General features: G+C 39.6%; 1 protein-coding gene across 1 annotated transcript in view; it reads right to left on the reverse strand.

Moving 5' to 3' along the window:
- Positions 1–27,978, reverse strand: part of Pcca (propionyl-CoA carboxylase subunit alpha) — a 448,536-nt gene that overhangs the window by 134,919 nt on the left and 285,639 nt on the right. Inside the window, exon 18 of the mRNA XM_008832725.3 lies at positions 25,139–25,241. Coding sequence (XP_008830947.1) covers positions 25,139–25,241 — 103 coding nt within the window. The remainder of the gene's footprint in view (positions 1–25,138; positions 25,242–27,978) is intronic.

Below are 27,978 nucleotides of genomic sequence, written 5' to 3' on the forward strand. Positions count from 1 at the left end.
GAATGAACGAATGAATGAACGAACAAATGAATGAATGAATGAATGAATGAATGAATGAATGAATGCCAGGGCCTTGTCAGCAGGAGAGTCTGGCTTCTCTCTAATCACCCAGAAACCATGACTGAGTCACTCAGTCTTCTAGTTCTAGTATATCCTCTCCTGTCAGATGAGGAGTTGGCCTAAGGACTCTAAACTCCTACAAGCTCTAAAGCCCCATGGCTTTCTTCTTCTAATGTGAATTCATGGAGACACGTGTTTAATTTGAAATCCTTAGTTATTCACATAACTGAAAACCCATTTCTTTGCCATCCCAAATTTGGGACAGTTTAACTAAATTAATTCAAACTCAAAAGGAAAACTTTACAGAAGACGAGTTCTGGAAACACACACTATCACAATACAGATGGGAGGGAGAACACTGTGGTAAAGAATAAACAGATTTTTATCCAGTGTCATTATTTTAAAATATTACATGAGATTATATACCCAGTATGCCACACTCACTAGAAATTATCACATTATCAAATAATGATAATCCTGGTCCTTTAAAAGTGTCATTTACAGAAATATACACATTCAAGTGATGTGAGTACAAATAGCAACTTGACATATGAAAAATAAATCATAAGGCTGAGGACGCAGCTCAGGGCAGAGTGCCTGCTTAGTAGGCACAAGGCCTGGGTTCCATCTCTAGCTAAGCAAAACAATAAAATAAAAACTAAACTATGAAAAAAGTAGCTGGATGAAAACAAAGTTTAAAATGCCTTCCTAAATTCAAAACTATAAAGCCAGATATACTCTACTAATATGTAAGGATTGCAGCTGTAAAATATACTGAATATCAATGTTGCTAATTACACTGCATAACTAAGTTAATAAAATATGCAATACATATAAACAGGAACAGCTGTGAAAGTGTCTAGAAGCTTGGGAACCTCACTCTACAGTGAGGGGGTCAGGGATAAACTACCCCAAATATGCACCTTGTCATATGGAATATTTTAAGTCAAAGGAATTGGAGAAATGGCAGGTGCCAGAAGGACTCTCTGACCTTCCCCTGGAGTAGGTCATGAGACCTCATGAGAGATGCCTGCCCTATCCCAGAAGAAAAAGCACATCCATACCTCCAAAGATGGAGGGGACAATGGCAAGAGAAATCTCAGCAGACCCTGCTAACTGCCCCCAGCTTACCACACTTAGTTCAAACAACTCTGTCCTATCACATTCCTATGCCTCTCCACCCTTCATCAAACCCAGTCTAAAATCCCTCGGGTCTAACTGCTTCTTTGGGTCTTCATTTCCTTATGAAGTCTACTGTGTCAGGTAAAACTGCTATTAAATGAATGTACATGCTTTTCTCCTTGTTAACCTGCCTTTTGTTACAGTGGTGCCAGCTGAGATCTTCAAGAGAAGAAGGGAAAGACATTTCCTCCCGTACAATAGGCTACAGAAAAAGTTGAGATAGGCAGGGGATATATTTAGATGGACCAGCTGCCCCCCTGTTGTAAAAATAGGCCATATGAGCACCATTTCCTTGTTCTCACCTGAAGCCCTTGCACCCCACAATCTCACTGTACATTAATTTCTTGAGACCTTTGAGGGTATTGATTTTCTATATCCAAATATAATATTAATTTGAATTTTCTTTGCTGATGTTTTTCTAATCACCCAACTATAACTAATCAGTTTGAATATAATGTCCCCAATTTGACTTTTAAAAGATTGAAGTAGGGGCTGGAGAGATGGCTCAGCGGTTAAGAGCACTGACTGCTCTTGCAGAGGACCCAGGTTCAATTCCTAGCACCCAGATGGTGGCTACAAACCGTCCTTAACTCAAATTCCAAGGGACTACGACGCCATCTTCTGAACTCTGTGGCATTGCACGACACAGGTGCACTCACATACATGCAGGAAATACACTCATACACATAAAAAATAAAAAAATAAAAATAAATAAATAAAATATATAAAAAAAGATTAAAGTCAAATACTTTAAAAAACATATTATCTTGTGCGAGTGTTGCTGTTGGTGCACATATGCCCCGGCACATATGTGGAAGTCAAGGGACAACTTTCCAGAATCGGTCCCTCCTTTGCTGTGGGTTCTGGAGATTGAACTCAGACTATCTAGCTTACAAGGCAGCGCCCCTACCCCCAGCCATCTCACCAACCCCCAATTATGTTCTCCTTGATAGAAGGCCAATCCCTTTTAATTTTCTTTTTTATCCTTTTTTTTTTTTTTTGCTGTTTAAAAAGAGGAGAGGCTGAAGAGATTGGTCAGTGGTTAAGAGCACTGATTGCTCTTGCAGAGGACCTGGGTTTGATCTCCAGCACCCACATGGCAGCTAACAACCATCTGTAACTCCAGTTCCAGAGGATCTGATGCGCTCTTCTGACCTTGAGGGCACTGCATGACAGGGGTGCACTTACACACATGCAGGTGATACACTCATTCACCCAGGGTGAACTTTGGTGGAATTACATTTTGGTTTATCATTGGAGCTTTAGAAGATGGGGTGTAGACACATGTGTACATTCGCACACATGAATACACACACCTCCCAGGGTACTGGGATTGCCTAAATCCCACCCCCCCCGCCCAACCCTGTGAAAATTCTCAAAACACTGCCATACAAATTTGGGGTGACTAAATTAGCCCTTGGAAGAGCATCCTACATACCATGGATACTATGTAAGCATGGGTCAAGGAAAAGCCTCAAGGGCTGGTGAGATGGCTCAGTGGACAGAGGTGCTTGCTGCCAAACCTGATAGCCTGATTCAATACCTGGGAACCACATGGTAGAAAGAGAGAACTCTCACAAGTTGTCTTCTGACCTACACACACACACACACACACACACACACACACACACACACACACACACACACACACACACACACACACACACACACACACACACACACACACAAATTTTTTTTAAAAAAATGAAAAAAATGAAACCCTTGAAACTGTTGATAATCACATTTTTCTTTCTTTCTTTTTTTTTTTTTTTTTTTGTCTTTTTGAGGCAGGATCTCCCTGTAGCCCCAGCTGTCCATAATCACATTTTTACTTTGTCTTTTCCTCTCTTCCAGTATCCTAAAATTATTTTATGAAGTAAATATTTTACAAATTTAAATATATTTCATTTGGGGGCTTGTTTTCAAAAATTATTAAATGCTATTCCATAAGCATGCATTTCATGGGACTGGTGAGATGGCTCAGCAGGTAAAGGTCATCCAAGCCCAAGTTTGAGCCCCGATACTCACATGCTGGAAAGAGAGAACTGACTCCCATAACTTGTGCTCTGACCTCTATATGTGCACTGTGGAATATGTGCGCACATGCACATACATGTGTACAATAAATAAGTCATAAAAAATTAGTACATTTTACCATGATGATAAGGTAAATATAACATATATCAGAAGTTAACCAATTAAGTTCCACTAAACTTTACTAATAATTTCATTGGAAATTTAATGAAATGCAAAAGATAAAGAGATAAACTTTTCAATGTAAAGATTTTCTAAAATTTCAGGGTTGAGGTTGTAGCTGTGTGGCACAGTATTCTAACATGCACAAGATTCTGGAGTATCCTCAGCACCAAATAAATAATAAATAAATGAGTTTATTAAAATATGACAAACACCAAAATACTGCCATTTTATGAGATAATAATTTAAACACAACATGACTTCTGAAAAGTTTTGCTGATCAGCAGTGTTCCTCAAAACATACTTAATAAATTGCTCTTATAAGAGATGACCAGAATTGCAAATAACCTCAAAATAAAACAAAACCCACGTTTTAAAAGCCTGTCAGGATGTGCTCTGTCTACATTTACACTGTCCTTTGGGTGTCTACAGCAGCTTTCAGAGACGTCACCACTTCCGGGTCTCCATTCCTGCCTTCCACAGCTCTGTCATCTTTCGCCATCTCTTAATCTTCGAACACTTTGCCTCCTATCAGCCTTAATAATGCTCACATTTAAGTAAAAATTAAATACTGCCTGAACACTATGGTCCACTGCTCCCTTTACACTCAACTCCGCACATTTCTTGAAAGAGCTGTTCACGGCAATCTACCAGCCTCAATTCTATAATTCCATTTCTGTGCCCATTACATTACTGAAATTGCTCTCAATTATTTTTGCTAAACCCAGACTTCTAAAACTGTTTCTCTTTAGTATTCTCTGCCCTTCACTGACATCTTTAGTAAACCTCAGGTCCTCCTTCCTTGGCTCTCTTCCTTTCTCACCACTCTTTCCTCGTCTCCAATTGCTGTTTATATGACTGAAGAGCAATGTCTACCCAAATCTCTCTTGAGCCACAGAATCTTACTTGCAATGACCCAGTAAACATCTCCAGGTTCCTTCAACAGGTCTGCTACAGCCTTCCTATTCCCCAATCCCTGTACACACATTTCAGCAAATGGCACTGTCTGTCAACTGGTCAGCCACCTAAGCAGGCATATGCGAGGCAGCTTCTAGTGCAGGTGTGAACCTGGGAACCAGAGCTAGATTCTTGGGTCTTAATCCCTGCTCTGCTACTGGCCATGTGACTTTGGAAAAGGCTGTTAATCTCTCTGTACTTCAGCTTCTTTACACTTAAAGAAGAAAGGACAGTCCTTGTGCTTCTAAGACTGCTGGAGAGGTCACAGTAATCACATATGTCACTATAACTATTAAGTGCTGTAACTGTACATGGATCTCTTGGCACTGCTTGACACATACATTAGCAGTTACTATTGCTGTGGAAGAAATGCTGGATTTTATCACCAATGTCCCTCTCTGAAATCATTCTGATTTCAAATCTTTCTCATACCAACCCCTTTTTCCTCTACTGTCAAAAACTCCATGGGAGGCTCTCATCTCCTCACAGCCCTCCCTCACTCTAGCCCTGCCTCTTGCAACCAATTCACCAGAGGGAGGCACCATGACTTTCTAACAGGAACTTGGCCAGATGTCCTGCAGGAAAGCCTTTAGTGGCCTTTCAGACCAATCCCCACCATGCCCACAGGGCAGACAGACCTCCATAGGCATAAGGCTGATGATCCACTCACTGTACCTCTCCCTGTTGACCACCAGTCCCCATCTACAAGCTTCCCAGACACATCACATTACATAACCTTCAAAACTGTGGCCCTACACCCTGCACCCCTGGGGCACCTCCTTCAGTAGTTTCAGCTTGGCTGGTTTCCCTCCCAAAGCCCACACCAACATGCATGTTCAGGTTTGAAGAGTTCCCCACAGCACCCCTCTCCCTGTCAACACTTGTCCTGTCTTACTGATATAGCCTTTATTCTCATCACCCCCAACAAATCTGCAGGAAGTCAGATACACTGTCTATCCTGAGGACCATCGTTTCTCCAGGACTTATGTGTATGTGACAGGATGTAGTAAACAGCAATGACACTCATCACAACTAAAATGACCATGGCATACTGACAGGAAATATATAAAAATTCATCAAATGGCTGAGTCACTCAAAGGCATTTCAACAGATAGCTTCTCTGGTTCATTTTATTTTTAAATAATTTTGAGATGGAGAAATACAATTCCACAATTGAGCCAAGCGTGGCGATGTGCCCCTGTAATCCACACAGGCTGAGACGTTTGCTGCAAGTCTGAAGATACCCTGAGCTACACAGTGAGGCCCTGTCTCAAAAACTTACAAGGAACATATGTGCGTGTGTGTACATATATACACAAAAGTAACAAAATAATGACCACTTCTGTTGTAAAAATTTGATCAGTGTACACTGATACAACCAGACCACTACAAACATTTTATAGAGGTTTATAAAATTAAACTGCCTAAACTAAAGCTATCTTGTGTCAACGTTAAACATTTTAACTGAAATAAAATTCTTCAGGAAGTGTAAGAAACCAGGGCATAATACTTAAAAATCAGGTGAAGTCTTAATCACAGTATTTGCCAACTCTAATACGATAACAACCAATCCCATTTAGTGCTTTTCATTTTCAAAATAGCTGGAAACGAAGTTCTGTAACTAATTTTGGTTCTTAGTACCATAACAAGTGCCTTGCCTCTTAAGCACAACATGCCTGAGCCATTTAAGAGGGTGCAGGTGCAGCCACACACCCAATTAGACAGGCAATTTTCCAGATTATATGTGCAGGAGCCTCACATTTTTATGAAAATTCAGGCGTAGTGCTGAAAAGCAGATTATGAGACCCACTGGAAAGGCTGCATTTAAATGTAAACAGATCACGCTGTGTGAGTTACTCTTCAGGCTCCATTTTTCCACAGCCTTGTTTATCTGACCCCCTGGCATCAGACATCAAGCTGACTTGGCTGTGTCTGTTTTGAAAGGGTATTCTTCAGCTTAGGGTAGGGAGGCCACAGTGGTACAGCAAGTGACTTTTGGACCATCTTTCTGAAACAACCCCATCCCTAAAGCACTCCAGTGATGTTTCAGGCCCCATGACGCTACTCTGAATTCTGTAAGCCTAAATGCCACCTTCAGCAAAATATGTGCCTCTTGAACTGGAGATACGGCTCAGTGGTTAACAGTACAGGCTGTTCTTGCAGAGGACCCGGTTTGATTCCCAGCACCCACATGGCAGTTAACAACCATCTGTAACTCCGGTTCCAGGGGATCTGATGCCCTCTCCTGACCTCTGTAGGCATTGTGCACATGTGGTGGACTTAAACACATGCAGGCAAAACACTTATATACACAAAAATAATAAATAAGCCGGGCATGGTGGTGCATGCCTTTAATCCCAGCACTTGGGAGGCAGAGGCAGGCTGATCTCTGTGAGTTCAAGGCCAGCCTGGTCTACATAGTGAGTTCCAGGACAGCTGGGGCTAACAGAGAGACCCTGCCTCAAAAAGACAAAAATAAATTGGTGGTCATAGAACAGACAGCATAAGAAGGGGAGTTAAGGACAAGTCCTGGAGAATAATAAATAAATAAATAAATAAATAAATAAAATATTTTTTAAAATGTGCCTCTTGACGTCATCTCTCAAAGTGGTTTCTACACACAAGGAAAAAGGCACTCTGCAGGACTGTCCAAACCTGCCTTGCTCAGCTTTCATGTTCTAGTCCTCTACTTTCCCCAGTTTCTTAATTTAGATTAGATCAGTTCCTAAACATAGCCTACTCTGTGAGTTCCAGAAACTACCTTCAAGTTCAGAGTGCTGGCTGAGGGAGTTGTAGAAATTGCACTTTGTGGACTTAGCCATGTATGGCAGCTCTCTCATGGGCCGAGAGCTCATCTGTGCTTGCCTGGATAGTCAAGACACTGCTGGGAGCCATCCAACTCCCCAGCTTGAGAGCAACCCACAGTTACCACTTTCTGCTGGCTCCTTCCAAAAATACTCTATGCACATAAGCATAAATATACTTTCTTTTTTAAACAATTTTTGATCTATTTATTTTAATTGTATGTATATGAATGTTATGCCTACATGCATGTAAGTACACTTACGTCATGCTGTGTGCCTGCAGAAGACAGAAAAGGGCACTGGATTCCCTGGAACTGGAGTTACAAACAGTTGTTAGGCAGCATGTGAATGCTGGGATTTGAACCCAGGTCTTCTGCAAGAGCAGACAGTACTCTTAACTGCTGAGCCATCTCTTCAGCCCCCCACTTTATTTTTTAAAGGAAGGGGGTCTAATTATATTTAGCCCCGGCTGGCCTGGAGCTTGCTATGTAGACCAGACTGGTCTCAAACTCACAGAGATCTACCTGCCTCTGCTTCTGCCCCCCATGTACTGGGATTAAAGGTGAGCACCACCAAGCCTGGCCAAACTTTCTTTGTTTTTTGTATCAATGAATGCGCTTTGCTTTTGCTACCCAATGAAGCAGTAAATAGAAAGGGCTCACAATCTTTTTTAAATGGCTGCACAGAATTTCAGTGCTCTGTTAGTAACTTATGTAACTATTCTGATAAGATGGGCTTTTGAGTTGTTCCCAGTGTTCTTCCAGGATAAACAATGCTTCTATGGACACTGTCTTCTAACTCCTACCTGTGAATGCAGCCCATGATAACAACTTGGGTTTATTTGTTGTTGGTTGGTTGATTTTGAAACAAGGTCTTGCTACACAGCCCAAGTAGACCTTGAGTGCTAAGACTGCAGGCGTGTTCCACCAGGCCTGACTTCCTTCTGTCACACTGCTCTTTGTGAGACTACAGCTATTTCCTTTAACCTTATGAAGCCAGGCAACTATCAAATTTTTCATTTTCTCAAAATGTATGAGGAAAATGGCATTTCTACATCATTTTATCTTCAATTTGTCTGTGCAGGTTTGTACTTTTTCCTCACACATGCAGGAACCATTTGTATTTCCATTGCTGTAAGTCATCTTTAAGCACTGTTTTATCTGCTGAAATGTTAGTCATTTTCATATTGATGTGTAAGAGTTCTTTATATGCAAAAGGACTTTCCCCTTTAGCGAAAACATTGAATTACAATCTTTCCCTCTGGTCTGTTAGATCCTCCTCTGGCTTTACATAGAATGTATTCTTGGCAGAACAACTTGACATTTTTTACTTCTTTAATATGACCTTTGCGGGAGGCGGGGGGTTGACTAAAACTACATTTTGCTCAAAATATGGTAATGATATCTAACACCTTCTATGTTAACTAAACGTGACATTAATGTGGAAAGGGACTGGTAGGGTGGAGGGGGTGGGCAATAGGGAGGGGAAGGAGGTAAGAGGGGGAGGCAACAGTAACCAGAATGCACCGTATAAGAAATGTCATAGGAGAAATGTAATAAAATACTTAAAACAAAACCAAGATAAAATAAGAGGTCACAGCAAAATAAATCTCATGTTTACACATTTTTCTTTTTAGAAATTTATTGATAGAAAATATTTTCCTCAAATACATTTTTTTAAAAAAATCTGATTTGTTTAGAATGCTTTTTTAAAGCTGGAGGAGGACAGATAAGTCAAAAACTTGCCTGACAAGTAGTTTATATAATCATAACAATAAATTCATGTTGAAAAAAAAGTACGATATAATTTCAACAACCTTACCTCAATTTTCTTTATATACAAAAAGTCAATTTTTTAGATAGGATTACATTACTTCTTTTTTTTTCTTTTTTTTTTTTTTTTTTTGAGACAGGGTCTCCCTGTAGCCCCAGTCTGGAACTCTCTATGTAGACAAGGATGGCTTCAACCTCATAAAGATCTACCTGCCTCTGCCTCCCAAATGCTGGGATGAAAGGCACAAGCCACAGTGCCTGGTGGATTGCACTGCTTTTTATAAGCTTCTAATGGTGTTGTAATATTCAAATGCTACTGCAAAAATGTTCTTTCCTATACACTAAATGTGACTTTGAGCCACAGATAATTTTTAAATGAAAAGCCTAAAGTTGATAGTTGGTAAAGTGTACTGGTTAGCAGACCTTATTTACTAATGTCCTTGTTGTGTTGTGGAGTAAGAGCCCATTCTAAAAACTGACTACAAGCCAAAGGATAGATGTGACAATATCTTACTGTTTCTAGGAAAAATATTTGAATATAAATTATTAGAAAGGCAACTGAAGCTGGCTGTGGTGGTGCACACCTGCACTTCCAGGACTTTGGGGTGGAAGCAGGAGGATTGCCAGGACTTTAAACCCAGCCTGGGCTCCATACATAGTAAATTTCAGATCAATCTGAGCTACAGAGTAAGACATTCTCAAAACAAACACACATGCATGCGTCTTACAACCCTACAAAAACTGACACAGCTGCATCACTGGAAGCCATTCTCTATCCACAGAACAGAAGAGACCAAGTCTGTGGTAATCTTACTAAAGACACATTTAGGATTTTTCAGTTAACATTTGAACACCTTTTCAAATATTATTTTACATACAAAATCATTTACTGGGTATTCTAAGTTCATTCAATTGCTATTTGGTTTTTAAAATGAAAATGTTACACACAGCTGCTCACACAGCTCCACTTAAAATCCAAATTTCCAAAGTGTTCTTTAAATGTCGAAAGAAATGAGTGGAATCTTTTCCTGGTTCAGAAGTCTAGAACAAAATATATGGTGGCAGAACAAAGAGGGAAAGGTTAGTTATATCTGAGAAAGAAAACTTTAAACAGTGAGTATGTAATTATTTCTTATTATGCATCAATATGTAATTATTATTTTTTATCCTTATGTTCATTGCTGTATCTTTCCTTTGTGAAGAAAAATACAGGGTGGTAATTTAAATGATATGAATACTACACAACATTTCCTCCCTCCACCACAGGCATCTAAAGATGAGGTACTTTTGAATCAACCAAAATGAATATTAAGAAAAAAAAATGAGGCTATAAACACTTTAGACATGAAATCTTATCTCAAGTCTTTTACTTTTCTGAAAAAATAACTTTCTTGGGTAAAATTATAAAATCATTGCTAGAAATTACTATTTATCACAAATATATACATATATATTTATAAGAAATAGTAAGATTTATAAATACTTAAGAAAACTGTTGGAGAGCCAGCGAAATGGCTCAGTGGGTAACGCTGAGTACTGCCAAGCCTGTTGACCTGAGTTCAGTCCCGGGAACCTACATGGTGAAAGGAAAAAAACTGACTCCAGCAAGTTGTCCTCTGACCTCCACGTATGTGCCATAGCATGGGCATGTCCACACATGCACACTTGCGTACACATAAATAACTGAAAATTTGAAAACACAAATTGGTGGTGCTGGGAATTGAACCCAGGGCTGTATGTGGGCTAGTCATGTGCTCTGCCTCTCGGTTGCAGCTCTAAACTAAGATTCAAATATGTTCTCTAACAGAGCTGCTCTTAACCACTATCTTTGGTTGGAAGAGGGATACTGCATACCCCATTCCTTATATTAACAGTGATTTGTGCATAGTCCAGCAGAGTTAAATTTATGTGATGGTGTGACCAAGTCTCTTCTGCACAGTGGGACCAGTAGCATTTACCTATCAGAGTGACTACAGGGACTAAATGAGGTCACATGTGTGAAGAGCTTCCCAGTGCCTGATACAAACATAAATCTTCAGTAAACACAGTTCCACATAGTCAGTTGCTTCATCAATACCTATGAATAGGCTAAAATAACTATTACAAACAATAATGCAGCTACAAAGGCAGAGAAACCCTCAATCCGCTGTTTATAACAGAAAAATTAAGAAAATACAAAGCAAGAAATTAGGGTCAGGCAACATGGCTCAGCAGGTAAAGCACTTGCATAGCACCTGCTATGCAAGTCTGATGACCTGAGTTCAATCCCAGAAAGTCACAGTGGAAGAAGAGAGGTGGAAGGAGAGAAACAACTCCCGAAAGTTGGATCTGACCTCCACACAACCATACACACTCACACACACAAAATAATAAAATTTTAATTTAAAATTTAAAAATATGGCCAGCAAGATGGCTCAGCAGGTGAAGGTGCTTGCTATCAAGCCCAAGTATGAGACCCAGGACCTACACAGTGGAACCAACGCTCAAAAGTCGACCTCCATACCCATTCACCCACACAAACATCACACTCATATACACAAAAAAGAATTAAAAATTAAAATAAAAAAATAAGGCTGGTGTGATGGTTCAAGCAAGTAAGGACGGTTGCCAAGTCTGATAATTTAAGTTTTGATTACCAGGACCCAAATGGTAGAAGGAGAAAACAAACTCCTGAAAGCTGTCCTCTGGTCTCGACACACATTCCATAGCACACACATACAAGTAAATAAAATGTAATAAAAATTTTTAGTTAAGAAATTAAAGTTACCATATATAAAAGATGCCTCTGCGATTTCAGCAGACTTCTCTCTCTCACCAGCCACATTCCAGTGGCTTCTACACAGATCTTTGATCCAAAGCAAGGCCCTGCTCATGCAGGCAACATGCTCTCCCAAGTATGACGTCAGCTTCTTTCAGATAATTCCCTTCACCCAGGCAACGAAGAGCATCTTTCTGCTGTGCTCATGTATTTAACTGTTTGAAGTCATCTCAATTATTTACTGCGGTATTTTAGTAATTTCCAAGTCTGCCTTCCCTTTATCTTGTAAGTGCAGACTTTTTCTATGGGTATGTCCAAGGCCAAATGCCCTTCATTCTACTTAGTCTATAACTTTCTATACTTATACTAATAATTTCTCATTGCTTCCTTGGGATATAGTTCTAAAATTAGAATCAATGGACAAAAGAATATGAATCTTTAAAAGATGAATGTCATCAAATTATTTTGCAGAAAGGCTAAACAAATGTATACATTCCCCTTGAATTCACCTCTGCAATGCTGGCATCTGGCCCAGTAACTATTATCTGAAAAAAATATTTGATATAATTTGAAAGTTAAAAAATATCTACCACAGTAACAAGGACACAAACAAATTTCTACTTAAATTCACAAGATTAAATCTTCACGATAAAGCTGGGCTGAGGTTCTGGATAACCCAGATGTTTAACCTTCTGAGAGATTTCAATGCAATTGCACCATTTCATAGACCCATCCACAGTGCATGAGGGTTCTGGTTTTGCTACATCTTCACCAGCCTTCTTATCATCTGACTTGCTCATGGTAATCACCTACAGGGAGAGAGGGTTGTCTCACTGTGGTTCTGATCTGCTCCTCCCAGAAGTGTGGTGCAGACCTTCCTACCACGTGCTATCATGTCTTTGGTCTCAGGAGAAAGGTCTACTCAGAGTCTTTGCTCATTTTAAATCTGAACTTCCTGCCCTTTTCTTGTGGAGTTGCATTCTATGTACTTTCAACACAAGTTCTTTATTCGGTTTGCAAGTACCTTTTAGCAATCTGTAGGTTTGGCTTCAATTTCTTAAGTTTTAATTTTAATATTGATAAATATCAATTTATCAATTTTTTTTCTTTTGTTGCTTATGCTTTCAGTGTCACATCTATGAAAACATAGTCACATACAAAGTCACAATGATGTCTTAGCACTTGCACTTACACCTTGAATTCATTTTGGGTTAAGTTCTGCATGTTAACTTAGTATGATGCAGGCGCCGCACTTCAAGCCCCTCTATGCCAGAACAATTTGCTGAGAACATTATTTTTCCTTCTACTCAATTATTTTAGCACCTCTGCAAAAAAACAACAAAACAACAACAACAACAAAAAAAAAACAATTACTTCAGAGTGGGGATGTAGCTCAGTGATAGAGCACATGCTTAGCAGGCACAAAGCCCTGGGTTCAAGAACTAGCACACAGCACTATCACCTCTAAAATCAAACCACTGTATATTTTTTTGCTGGTCTTTTGGCTTTGGAAATCATGTCTGAGTTATATGTTCAGTACTGACCACATACGTGAGATTATTTTTTGCTTCTCAATTTTTTTCTCATAACCAACATGTCATATCGTTATTTAAAGACTTCACTATAGTTTTATAGCATGCTTTGAGGGTAAAACTGTGAGTTATCCACCCTCATGTTCAAGATGATTTTAGTCAGCCTGGACCCTTTAAGTTTGCATATGAATGTTTAGGTTTAGCTCTCAGTGTCTGACAGAAACACAGCTTGGACTCTGGCAGGAATCACATTGTCTTTAGACTTCATGAAGAAACAGGACCACCTTTCAATACAGCTCATGAACGGGAGATGCTAGATTCCCTTTCCTCCCTTTTTTTAAATGATCTGAGTTTTCGCCATTATGTTTCACACTCTTATAAAACTTGCTTATAAGTAGTTTATTCTTTGAGACTCTTGTTAATGGAACTATTTTCACTTTGGGATTGGCCACTTCAAACAAAGATACACTTAACTGATTTTTGTACTATTCTATATTTTGCACCCCTGCTGAATTCCTTTCTGAATAATAGTCACAGTCAGGTCCTTACATAAAATTTCTATATATAGTAACATAGCACCCACAAATAGATTTTTATAATTTTTATTAGTGATGGTTACTTTGCTGAGGAGTAGGTCCACAGAGCTACCCAGGCTGCTATTCCAGAAGTAGGTTTCTGCCCTTTAAATTTATTTTATTATTTATCTCTTTAATGGAATGTTGGAAATAGAATTCAGGGCCCCATGCAAGCTAGGCATGTGCTCTACCACTGAGCCACCACAGGCCCAGCTTTTTAAATTTTAATAAGACTTTGTGGAAGAATGAAAGAATACTGATTTAAATTTAAACTGAAGCAGCTTCAAACTTATTAGAAAGAACTTGTTCTCTTTGTAAGAAACAAAAATAAACAAAACTTAATTTAAGAAAATGAACTATAAAGAATTTTAACAAAAGCAGAAAGCAGGCTCTTTGTGGGAGGAGAGGGAAGCAAAACAGGGAAAGGGAGGCAGTGGGCAAGGGAAGGAACTAGAACAAAGTATGAAAGCTGCACAATGAATGCCAGCACTTATATAACTTTAAAAACCCATTTTAATTTTAATCCAAGTACTTGGGAGGCAGAGGCAGGTGGATCTTTGTGAGTTCAAGGCCAGCCTGGTCTATATAGCATGTTCCAGGCTGGCTGGGGCTGCGAGGAGATCCTGTCTCAAAAGACCAAAGGCGGGGGGTGGGGGAGTGAAAAAACTGTTTTGGTCAGTCAAACTAGACATGTCTTTTGATCATTTAGATTTTTCTTTTATCCAATAGTTCAAAGATTACATTGGTATATCAAATTTAATAGTCTAAGGATTCTGGTTACTCTGTAAAATATTTATTTATTGACTGACTGTTGAGGGCGGCATTCCACAGCACATCTGTGAAGATCAGAAAGTAACTCAGAACTCCAGTTCCACCTTCCACCTTTCATGTTGTTGAGGTCTCACCTGTTTCAGTTGCTGTGCTGCATACTCCAAACTAGCTGGCCCATGGGCTTCTGGGCAATTCCCCTGCCTCCTATCTGGCTGTAGGGGTGCTGGGATTACAGATGCTCACCATGGCATCTGGTTTTTTATGTGGGTTCTGGGGCTCACATTAAGGTCATCAAGCTTTGAGGGACAGACTCTTACCCACTGAGCCATCGCCCCAGCTTTGGTTATTCTTAAGCAGCAGTTTACAGAGTCTACAAAAGTTTCTATCACTGGCCCTGGGCAAGAATATATATTGTTAACTCTTGTTTATTAGCAGTTAATATCAGGCAAAAAATTAAAGTACATGCATACTTCCCATTTCCCCATCCTTTGAGGACCACATTTCTAAGCATGTTTCCTTACACCTCTGGAATATTCTAACATTTGACATTTTCAGAAATTTTATTTGTGTGTGTGTGTGTGTGTGCGCGCGCGCGCATCTGTGTGAATGTACATGCACCAAGTGAGCGCAGGAGCCCATAGAGGCTAGAGAAGGGTGTTGGATCCCCCCTGGAATTGGTTACAAAGGACTGTTAACTGCCATGTGGATAGTAGGAACTGAACCCAGGTCCTCTGAAAGAGCAGCCAGTGCTCTCAACTCCTGAGCCATCTCTCCAGTCCCCCCATCATCTTTAAAGTAAACACATTAATACTTTCACTTCTTGTGTTATTTTGACCGGTTTTGTATATATTAAAAAACAAAGAAGTAGGGAAACATATTGGGAATTCAGAAGGGAATCAGGAAAAATTGCTGTAAATAAAAGTCAGCTGATTTTCGTCACTTTTGGGTCTAACATCATGACAAGCTGATCAATATTTCCACTGTGTGTGCTCAGCAGGATTCATGCTCTTCTACTGCTCACTCCAACACACAAATTCAAAACATAAACTTTACTATCTTAATCATCCTGAAGAGTGTAGATCAGTAGTATCAAATACATTTCCATTCACCATCTACCTCTAGAATACTTTTCATCTTATAAAGTTAAAAATTTCTACTCTTGAGCTAGAGAGATGCCTCGAGGTTAAGAGCACTCACTCACTGGCTGCTATTGCAGAGGACCTAGGCACAATTCCCAGCACCTACGTGGTGGCTAACAACCATCCTGTAACCTGGACGTTCATCCAAAAAGCCAGAATTGATTGGGGGATCGCCACTATATTGAACATGGGGAATGAGGCACACAGACTTCAGGGTAAGACAGCACACATGGACCATGTGGTGAGATGGTGCCTAGCGGAGCCCAATGGGGGAAAAGGTGCTGGAAAAGCTGATGGAGACCATGAGGGGGGATGTGCTGATGGTGGACATTTCAAATATAAGCCTATGAGAACATGTTTTTGTAAGTCACCCTTTCACAGATGTTATAAACTATGCAAAACCCAAACAGAATGTGTTATGTTGGTTTTGGCAATCCGTGTGAGGACAAGACCCTAAGTGAACACACATCTCTCAGTGGAGAGGGAAAAACTTAGTGCAACAAGTCCATAACTCCAGTTCCGGGGATCCAATGCCCTCTTCTGTCTTCTGTGGGCACTGCACTTACACATATGCAGGCATAGTAATCTTACACATAAAATAAAAATAAATAGGTGGGCTGGGTGTGGTGGCACACACCTTTAATCCCAGCACTTGGGAGTCAGAGGCAGGTGGATTTCTCTGAGTTCAAGGCCAGCCTGGTCTACATAGTGAGTTCCAGGACAGCTGGGGCTACAGGGAAACCCTGTCTCAAAATGACAAGATAAGTAAATAAATAAATAATAAATAATATACTTTAGTAAAACACAATAAGCCAAACTAAAGGGGAAAAAAATCCTAGATTGGAACAAGTAATATGTTGACAGCTATTTTTATCCAAATTGCCCCTAAATCAAGGATGAGACAGGAGGAGGAGCATGTCACGGCTGCTTAGTCTACAAGAAGAAATGCTGATGGGGTTTAAGAGTCTGAGATGCAGGCTGAGGCAGGTGGGTTGCTGTGAGAGCCTGGGCTACAGAGTTAGACCCTGTCTCAAAAAGCAAATAAACAGGGGCTTGAGAGACGGCTCAGTGGTTAAAAGCACTGACTACTCTTGCAGAGGACCCAGGTTTGGTTCCCACTACCCACGTGGTGGCTAACAACCGTCCTTACCTTCAATTCCAGGGGATCTGACACCCTCTGGGCCTCTGTGGGCATTGCATGACACGTGTGCATTCTTTCTTTCTTTCTTTCTTTCTTTATTTTTGAGAGTCATGAGTCATATGTAGCCCAAGCTAGCTTCAAACTCCTAATTCTGTCTCTACCTCACAAATGCTGGCATTAAAGGCATGTACTACCACACTTGGACCCTCATTTTCCTTCTTCCAGTTTAGGAATGATTTACAATATGGCCAGAATCTGGACTAATAACATTTACTTAAACTTACCACAAAAGGTACTGTTTATAATGCAAACAAACTCACTGAGCCATGTGCTCTTGTGATCTGGGCACCTGACCTTGATCACTCAGAACCCCAATCTGCTCTTCAACCAAGATAGTGAATGAGTGTAGGTGTGGTTAAATTAGCAAATCAGAGCACTGGACTCAGTGCAGCATACATATTTGTATCCTCATTGAAAACAGTGAAAATTGAGGAAGAATGCTTGACATTATGTGCATACGATGTTTTAGGCCTAGGGATAACAATATTGGCACTTAATTCAGACTCTTGGAGGGGACAATTAAGTTACTGCTCAAAAACAGTCAATTGAAGCAATGAACTCTTTGGAACCAAATTAGATATGCACCCTTATCAAGAGAAAAAAGGTGTGCTTCCAAAAGGATTACATCTTAAAGAGCCTCATGGACCTCCTCCACCTAATTCTCCCACCTTCCAAGGAGTTTCCTTGCCTGGGGCAAAATGTGAGGACAAACCTGAAAAAAGTAGTGTGCCTAGTTTGGTGTTTGTTAGGTTGGAAATGCTGGCTCTTTTGCCCTGCATTTCCAAGCCTGTTTCTCTCTGACATTTGAAACTCCTTTACTATCTTTTTTATTTCTGTGTCATCATGTTTATTTTGAATTGATTTCCCAGTCTAAACGGCATGGACAGATTAAAGAGAGCAAGCATTCTGATAATTGCCTTTTCTCCAAGCTCTACTAGATGTTACTGCCTGATTTCTGTGTTCAGAGTTATCTAAATTTTGAGTATTTAATCCAAGATTACATGTGGTAAATTATAATGTGGTTTTTCTAATGTAGACAGACTGAGAATGCTCTTTTAAAAAAGAATTCATCCTGTATGCTATCACATTTACCTACAAATTATAAATTTTTAAAGAGGGGTCAAAGAAACATTTAAAGGCATTTTAGCAATTTAACACACAAGGAAGTCAAGATTAGACTGTCCTCAACTTATAATCATTAGAAGTTGGTTTACTTCCATAATTCATGAAAGGCCAATAATTCAGAAGATTTATGAATGGTAGGTCCTGCACAGACAGGACTGATTAAAGTCAGAGTGCATTAAAGAGTCACATCAATGAGAGTGATTACTCTGAATAGGCTTTGCCTTATTTATGGTGGCTAAAAAGAGGGATGACATACAGGAAAATTCAGGTCCTGTCAGTGAGATAAGTGACTAAATCTGAGAAGACCTCTCTCCTCATGGTTTCTCAGGAGGGGAGAAATGTAAAGCTCCAGAAAGCAAATCAAGGGAAATTTAGACATAGGGGTAACAGGACACCCTAGCCATTTGGCCTAGAATTCAAAGAAAAAAAAAAGTCATATTTTCTGCATTCAAGCCTGGCCTAAAGTTAAAACGGAGACTAAAAATGGCCTCTAATGAAAATTATCATCATTAAGAGATGGTATTTTAGTTTTCCTCCATTTACAGACACAAGCTACCTAATTGTGGGTATAAGCCTTCAAACTTTTCATTACCCCAAATATGGCCAGGGAGAAACTCGAGTTAGACAACAGAAAAGGCAGATACTTTTGCTGGCTTGATTCTCTTGGATTATGAGCATTAACTGCCACCTACGCATGAACTCAAAAAATTTTAGAGATACCAAAGAGTGCCCTTCTAAATCAAGCATTCTGGCTTTTGTCACTTCCTGTTCCCAAGGCAAGACCCAGTAGATTCAATCTTAAAAGAATAAAATGTCTGCTTTGAATATTAGTCAATTGTCATTTGCAATTTGAACTCAGTAGAAAAGCTGGCTCTAGAGATAGGATTTGGCACTTCCACGGCAGATCCAAGCTTATTTATCTCAAAATGTATCCCAAATGCCCATGAGACAGGCTAGCCCCCTAACAGAGACCAAGAGAAAAACAAAAACAGCTCTATAATAAAAGTGTTATGGCTCCTGAGAACAGCAAAGGGATATAATATTACCAACAGAAGTTATTACTACTTATTTCATGATATAAAGATTTTATGGCAAAATCAGCTTAAGGTATCTCTATTTTGCCACTAATGATGTACTTGGGTACAACCTCCTACTAAAGTTTCTACCCCTCAGGCTACAGGAGAAGGCAAACCGCTCTAAACCTAACCACTCCTTAAAAATGATAAAAGGCAAGAGAGCTCCCTGACCAGTACAATCATCTGAATTAATAATATCTGAGCAAAAAAAAACACTTTTTTATAGTCCAATTTGAACTACCTAAGATTAAAGCAAAATATTTTAAAGTGGGTTGCCATATGTTTGTAGGGCTTTACATTTTTTTTTTCCTATTAGATTTAAAGTGATAAGGAAATTCTCTATTGTCTTAGGGCTAAGGAGGAAACTGTAGGAATGAGCCCAATCTGCCCCTCACCCAAGATAGTAAATGAATGTGGGTATGGTTGAATTACCAACTCAAAGCACTAAACACAATGCAGCACACGTGTTTGCATCCTCATTGAAAATAGTGAAAACTGAGAAGTCTTGACATTGTGTGTGCTATTTTAGGCCTAGGGACAAAAGGGCAAGAGTGTCTGATAAGGGTGAACCCAAGTTTGTAGTTCCCCAACTAAAGCTGGAGAAATCGTTTTGAATAAAAGTATAGGTGAGGCCTGGCTCAGCAGCACATTTCCAGGAGAAATCTGGAGGAACAGGTGTCTTCCAAGTTCGGGTCCATTCTTAAAACTAGAGGTAAGAGTCAGGCTGTCTATTCAGGTATCACTATAAGGTTGGCATGGTAATGCTACATTCCAGAGCTGTGCAACCATAACTCAACTTTGGCTCTATAAAATCTGACTTTTATAGGTACTTCATTGCAGTAGAATCATCTGGCATTTGTCCTTTCGGAACACTTGTTTCATGACATAAAATCCTCAAGGTTTGTCCATCTTGCAGCACATATCAGAATGACTGTCTTTTAAAAACTGAATAATACTCACTTGTATATATGGACCACATTTTTCCTGTCCTTTTATTCATCAACAGGTACTTAGGCTCTTTTTAGCTACTGTGAATAATGCTATGAACATACATATACAAATGTGTTTTATAGGGATTGCTTTCGATGTTCTGGGTTATACACAGAAGTGGCATTGCTAGGTTACATGGTATGACGAGTTTTTAGAATGCCTTATATTGTTTCCCACAGTGGCTGTGACATTCCTCTAAGAGTGTACAAGGATCTCAATTTTTTCACAGCTAGGCCTTGTTCTTTTCTTTGTCCTTGCTAGCAGTCCCTGATGGGTGGGAAGTGGTACCTATACAAGTCACCTGATGGGCATTTCCCCTTGCGATTATGTTGTTGAGCATTTTCTTACAATTCTTGGCTAATTATCTTTTTTTTTTGAAGAGGTGTCCATTCAAATCTTGTCCCCAATTACCTTGGATGTATGTGTGTGTGTGGTATATGTGCCATATAATGTGTGTCTGTGTATGTATGTGTGCTGGATAGCTTTAGTGTCAACTTGACACACCTGGGTTGAGAGGGCCTCAATTGGGGAATTTTCTTCAGTGGACTGGCCTGAGGCCATGTCTGTGGGGCATCTTCTTGATTACTGAGTGATGTGGGAGGGCCCAGCCCACTGCAGGTGGTGCCACCCCTGAGCAGGTGGGCCTATGTTGTATAAGAAAGCAGGTTGAGTGGGGACCAGAGGAGCGAGGCAGTAAGCAGCATTCCTCCATGGCCTGTACTTCAACTCCTGCCTCCAAGTTTCTGCCCTGAGTTCCTACCTTGGGCTCTCTAATGAACTGTGTCCCAGGAGATGTAAGCAAAATAGCCACCCCTCCTGCAAGTTGGTATTAGTTCGAGTGTTTCGTCACAGCAATTGAAGGCAAACTAGAAGAGTGTACATGTCCATGCATGCACACAGGGATCAGAGGAAGCTGTCAGGTGTCCTGCTCTATCCTCTCTTTATATTATTCCCTTGAGACGAGGTCTCTCACTGAGCCTGGAAGTAGGTTGGCACTCAGTAAGCCCTACTGTTCCTCCAGTATCTGCCTCCTACAGCATATAGGCATGCATGCAGCCACACCCAGCTTTCTATGTGGGTACTAGGGATCTGAACTCAAATTCTCGTGCTTGCACAAAAGACCTCTTACCCTAACCCCACCCCTGAGCCACTGCCCTGCCAACCCCACATTAAAAAATATTTTATGTATTTTTTTTTTTAACATAGAGTTGCCCTATGGAGCTCACATTGGCAGCAAATTAACTATGTAGACTAGGGTGGCCACAAATTTTCAGTCTTCCTGCCTCAAACTCTGGAGCACTGAGACTATAGATGTGAGCCAACACACCCAAGTCTCCTACCACTTTAACCCTGGGTGGGGGTTTTTTTGCTGTTGCTGTTATTTTTTTCCCATTGAGTTGTGGGAGTCCTTCATATACTCTAGATATTAACCCAAGTTAAATATATAATTTACAAATATTTTCTCCCACTCAGCATATTGTGTTTTCACTTCTGCTGGTTGTGTCTTTGGTTCACAGAAATGCTTAATTGCATGTCATATTTAATGTTATATTTTTTCATTGCCTGTGATTCTAAGAAGCCACTGCTCTTCCCTTAGGGTTTTCTGTGGAGTTGTTGCTTGAGTGCTTCCTTAGATCTTTGATCCATTATGAGTTGCTTTTCTATATGGAGTAACATAAGAGTTTAAGCTGATTCTTTTGCATTTAAATACTCATTCCCCTCCCCCAATATATGCTGAAATAGTCCTTTTCTCCCATTTAACAGTCTTACTGGTCTTATCGAAAAATCACTTAACTAAGTATCCAAAGGTTTATTTCTGGGATCTCTATTCTAGTATACTGATCTATGTATCTCTCTTCAGGTAATACCACATGTTTTAATAACCAGAGCTCTGTAATCAGGTCTTAAGATCAGGATATATAAGACCAACTTTGTTCTTCTATTTCTAGATTTTTGACTACTTAGGATCTCTTGAAATTCCATGCGAATTTCAGAGTAAATTACCTATTTCTGCATAAGTGTCACTGGGACAGTCACAGGGATTACACTGAATCTATAGGGCACCTTGGGCAGTATTCACATCTTAACCCTATTAACTCTTAAATCCCTGACATGAGATTTGTGCCCTGTTTAATTCTTTCAGAAAGAGTGCATATTTTCCTATGTACAAATCTTTTGCCTCCTTGGCTATTGCATATGTATGTGGCTGTTATGGTGGGGACTGAACCTAGGGTTTAATGAAACCTAAGCACATGTTCTACCACTGAGCTGTATCTCCAGATCCATACTCCTATTTTATTCTTCGGGATGTGATTACAAATGCAGGTGTATTTGCTCTGTGGAGTTTCTGAAGTATACATGTACACTTACGTACTATTCCTTTTCACAGTTACCATAGTGCTGTTATATGTTGTAAATACAGACCAGGACACATAACTGTCACCTCAGTGGAAGTGGGGAGCAGAATGGGCAATATAAGGAGATAATTTAGCTGCACATTTCTCCTTTATAACAGGAAATCTGTGTGTATGTGTGTGTGTGTGTTATACTCTCCTCATTTGAAAGCTCTTATAACTTACAATAAGTAACCATTTTAAACTCTAAAAATGTGGAGTCTCTGAGCTTTACTCTGAGCTAAATATATGTGGCTTTGCTTATACTTTGTCTGGAGTCATTAACCCAAACCCAGCCTGTCACTTTTAGGCTAATTTTTCTCTAGATATGGTAATGGGTAATCTAGAAAACCATGCAGTCATAGTTCTCCTCTTGGTGACCTCAAAAGAGAAGGGATCACACTATACAAGCCTTCATACCAGAGTGTCTTACCCACACAGTGCTGCCTACCAAACCAAAGCTGCTCAGCCCAGCTATGCCCAGCTAAACCAGTTATACCACCAACAGCCAGACTTCTGTCTTGGGAACAGATGCTTCCACAGCTGCAAAGTACAAATGTAAAAGTTTTTTTAGATCATATATTAAGGTACGTGTTTTCCAGGGTTCATTTTAATGTACTAATTTCAATGTGTTTTCCTCACAAGTCAAAATGTAAAGTAGATTATTTTACAGAGAAAAAAAGCAAAGCTATGGCTTGAACAGTCAGATTAGGAGTCACAGTTTCTAACATGAGATTGAAAACAAGTATTTTTAAAAGTACAGGCTCTGAGAAGTGATGGGGCAGGCTTGCCTTAGAATCAGCCTGTATTAGATTATGCACATAGTCAGGCTTCAGGGGGATGTATGCTGAAGTCACACCATTACAGAGTCAACCTTCGCCCAGGATGCAGTGGAAAAACTCTTTGGTAGCAGTTCAGGTAACTTGCTATTCAACTTAATACATGATCAAGTGTCCCTTACAAAGTTATGCATAGGAAAAGAAAATCCTAGAGATGGGAGAACTTTATATAAAGACCCCCAAAATGTACCACAAAAGACATCATAAAATAATTGACTCCATCACAGCTTTCATTTTTAAGAACTGAATGAAGAATCTTTCAGTAACCAAAGCATTTTGCCATATAGGATGTGATACAAACTTAAAAGAAAATCAAGGAAACTTCATATAAGAATGTCAGCTTTTCTTCTGCAGGGCAGCAGCCTAGCACTATTCTGACACACAGTAGGCATGCAGTAAGTATTTATTGAATAAATGAATTCTCAGGAACCCCCAATTTGTAGCTTTTTCTCACCAAGACCAAGAAACAATCAAGCCCATTGTGATGGCCAATCTTGGTTCTCAACTTGACCAGATCTGTAATCAAACACAAGCCTCTAGGCACTTCTGTGGGAAGACTTATCCTAAATGTGGGCAGTACCTGGGGGCAACCCAATAAAAGGACATGGCAGAAGAAACTTTTGCTTTCTGCCTGCTTGCCTTTATTCTCACTGGCAAGTTCATCCATCCTATTGCTGTGGTGTTCCTTTGCTGATATTAGACCCAGCTGTTTTCCGGGAATCCTCCAGGCCTTCAGTACCACACTGGGACCGCTGAGGCATTCAGCCTCATGGATTGAGCAACTACTAGATTCTTGCCCTGTCCAGTGTGAAATAGCCACTGTTGGAGAACCCAGACCATATCCTGTAAGCCAAGCTAATAAATTCTCTTGAAATATATATATATATATATATATATATATATAAAATAATGTATATTTATATGTTCACTTATATATATATTAAGTATATAATATATATTATACTTTATAATTCTGTTCCCTTAGAGAACCCTAATACACCCCTCAAGCCTCATCAGATTTAAAGTAAAATTACATTATTTTATTTCCTATTCTGCTTCAATCTTCTGAGAAAAAGGCATCTATTTCCCCAAACAGTATGGCATGTCAATGCAACTTAGCCAAAGAAGAAATGTGGGTAACCCCAATTTGTATTATACTAACTACATAGCAGCCAACGCACACCCCCCCACACACACATTAAATGGCGATTCTTTGTCATGCTTGTCTGGTGAACTCCAGTCACAGATTTTAAACACGTCATTCATACTACAGCATAAAATTGAAATCTTACTGAACTTCATTCACTACTGTCCGAATTCCAACTGACAGAGTTCTGTCATAGATGCTATATGAGGAGTCCACATTCTTCAGACAAAAAGAATGGTACCACAAGGAAAGTAAGCCTCAAGAGTGTCACAAGGAAATCCGAAGATGCTACACGAGGCTTCCCATCACCACCACAGCTATCTCAGGTCTGGAATTATAATTAATCATGTGCTTCTCTACAACAAAGGCAAAAATATTACTTTTCAGTGAACATTAAACAAAAATGAATCAGGAAGAAGGTTTACGATGCGGCTAAACCTAAGTGTGTTTTCTAATCAACACAAGAGAACAAAAAGCTCCATTTCTATTCAGTTCCTAAAGACAAGCAAATCAGTTTCTAGCCTCACTGGAAGTGCTAAGGAAGAAAAGCCATAACCAAGCCAAAAAGGACTTTACAGCTTCATAGACAACTCAAGATTATTAAAGAATAAATAAACTCACAGCAAAGGTTGACCCATTGTTCGAGGTTATGACGGTGTGATCTTCATCATGTAATTTTATTGAGAGCTCCCACTTAGCCACGTCTGGTCTAACAATTGGCACTCTGAAATAGAAAGAAAATGAGTTAATTTTATATTTTTCTTTCTTAATAAAGTAAATTCCCTTTGACACTAAATGTGTGGAATAAAACAAAGAATGTGTTTCACAGCATTTCATTTTAATGGGTTCCACCATTGGGGAAAAAGCTTTCAGATTTAAACTGGAGACATTTTTAAAAACAGATCCTCCAAAGACAATAGCAGTCATTCTGAATAATACCATCATCTTTCTAAGAATCATCATCATATTACAAATTTGAGTCCTTCACAAATTAATCTTCCTTCAACAATATTTTTGTAATATTTGCTAACTATTCAAGGCAGTTTTAAAAATTATAATAAACAACTACATCACATGCATTAAGCTTCAGAGACAAAAAAAATGAATTAGTCAACATGATTTGGCATAGAAATTTTGGTTTTATTTACTCTTGTAGTTGAGAAGATTACAATTACACTAAAGAATGAAGGGGGGATGGGATGGCTCAGTGGGTAAATGCACTTCAACAAGTCTGATGAAACTGAGGTCCATCTCCAGAGTTCACATAAAGGTGGAAGGAGAAAACCACCTTCACAAAGTTGTCCTCTGACCTCTATATGCATGCACATACTCATACAAAATAGGAAATAAAGTTTGGTGCTGGAAAAATGGTTCAGGGGTTTAGAGCACTGGCTGCTCTTACAGGAGACCTGGGTTTGAATCCCAGTACCCACATGGCAGCTAACCAGTCCAAAACTCCAGTTCCAGGGGAGTCGATGGCTTCTTCTGCAGACATTGCATGACATGGGTGCACTTATATACATGCAGTCAACACACTCATACACATAAAATAAAAATAACAAATAAGATACTTAAAACATAAAATAAAATTTAGAAATAGAAACAATGAACTGCAACACCTTATTCTTTTTTTATTTTTCTTTTTTCTGTGTATGAATGTTTTGCCTGAATGTATGTAAATGAACCACGTGTGTATGATGCCTGTGGAGATCAAAAGAGGACACTGAATCCCCTGGAACTGGAGTTGAGAACATTTGTTAACCACCATGTGGGTGCTGGGAACTGAACCCAGGTCCTCTGTAAAAGCAGCCAGTGCTCTTAACTAGTGAGCCATTTCTCCAGTCCCAACACCTTATTCTACTTCTAAAGTACTGTAGAATATTCCTTCAGGAAGTCAACTGGAAGAAAACAACCTTAGCATATTAGCTAGACTGTAACTACATGGAAAAACAAAACTAAGCTAAGCTAAACTAAATAACTTACAAGTTCACCAGTACAGACTGGCACTCAGATGTGGGGCAGCCAAAAGAAGACTTGGCTTCATCTAGCCCCTGGCCCATGTCCTCTATAATCCTGGTTTTCCTTGACACCAGGAATCTAACTAAACAAAGCTGCTATATCTCTTATCACACAAGTCTTCATGTGTATGATTAGTGTTACATGGTGCAGAAAAACCACATCAAGAAGCCAGAAAATATAAAAATTTCCCACAAATTTGTTAATAAAAATAACAATTTCAAAATAGTAGCACATTTTACATTCTTCATATTTGTGAGATATTATTAACATTAACATTTTTTTAGTATCAAGACTCTAGCTTAAGCCACAGATGTAAAAAAAACAAACAAAAAATGTTACAGGTTATATATTCATTAAAACCTCCCAAATTTCAAATGAATTATGTTATCTGGTATAAAAAATTCATAGTCATTCCTGGTGCTAGCATCTTTCCTGGGTGGGTACTGCACCTGCTCTGATTTGACTCCCCCAGCCTCATTCACCCTCCCAGCTGCCGTTCCAGCCTGGTTATTAGCCCATTTCTTGTCAGGGAACCCCAGACTCCTGGACTGACCTCTAGGTCCAGAATCGCCACTGCTTCCTGACCCTTTGCATCCAGGCCAATCCAATCCCTCCCTGCAGTGCCCAGGAGCCCTTTGGGTTTGGTCCCGCCCTCACCCCACTTTGCTTCCCTGGGATACACAGCCTCCAGTGTCCTGGTGCTAGCATCTTTCCTCGGCCCGGCTTCCAGGCCAACCCAGCCCCCAAATTCCTGAGGGCAGCATCTTTCCTGAAGAGATCCAGACCTTAGAAGAAAGGCTGAGAGCATCTGATCCTCATCTGACTTGAGTCTCTGTGGGAACTCCTAAAGAGGAAAGCAATTTGGTCACTCCAATATAAAATCAAAAGAGAGAACATAAAGCCTAGACAGACTAGCTTTTCATGCCCAACAAGTAAACCACAAAGGCACAAAAAGTTTACAAAAATAAGCAGCCCTAAACTCAACAAAGGAAGACTTGAATCGCACACAAGAATCAGAAACTACAAAAGAAATACAAATGTCAAAGTTACAGAGAAAAAATAACATGGAAAACCAAAATATTATATCCTCAGCAAGTACCAATAGTCCTCTAGAGGAGTACAATGAAAAGCCCCTAGAGATAACACAGGACATGGATGTCAAAAGAATTATAAACATGATAGAAGAATTTGGTGAATTTAAAGAATACACAAAGAAATCAAAGACCTGAAGGAAGATAGGGATAAACTTCTGAATGAATTCAGAAAAGAGTTAGAAACATTGAAGACTACTCAGGCTGAAATGAAGAAGGAAGTGAACACTCAGTAAGCCAATTAGAAACAATAGGAGAAAGCCTCAACAATAAGATGAATGATGGAAAACAGAATATCAAGGCTGGAAGATAAAATGGACAAATTAGACCACTCAAGCAAAGATTATGAAA

This window comes from Nannospalax galili, unplaced genomic scaffold (genome assembly GCF_000622305.1).
Source record: "Nannospalax galili isolate Female #2095 unplaced genomic scaffold, S.galili_v1.0 scaffold1316, whole genome shotgun sequence".
In the NCBI taxonomy this organism is placed as follows: domain Eukaryota; kingdom Metazoa; phylum Chordata; class Mammalia; order Rodentia; family Spalacidae; genus Nannospalax; species Nannospalax galili.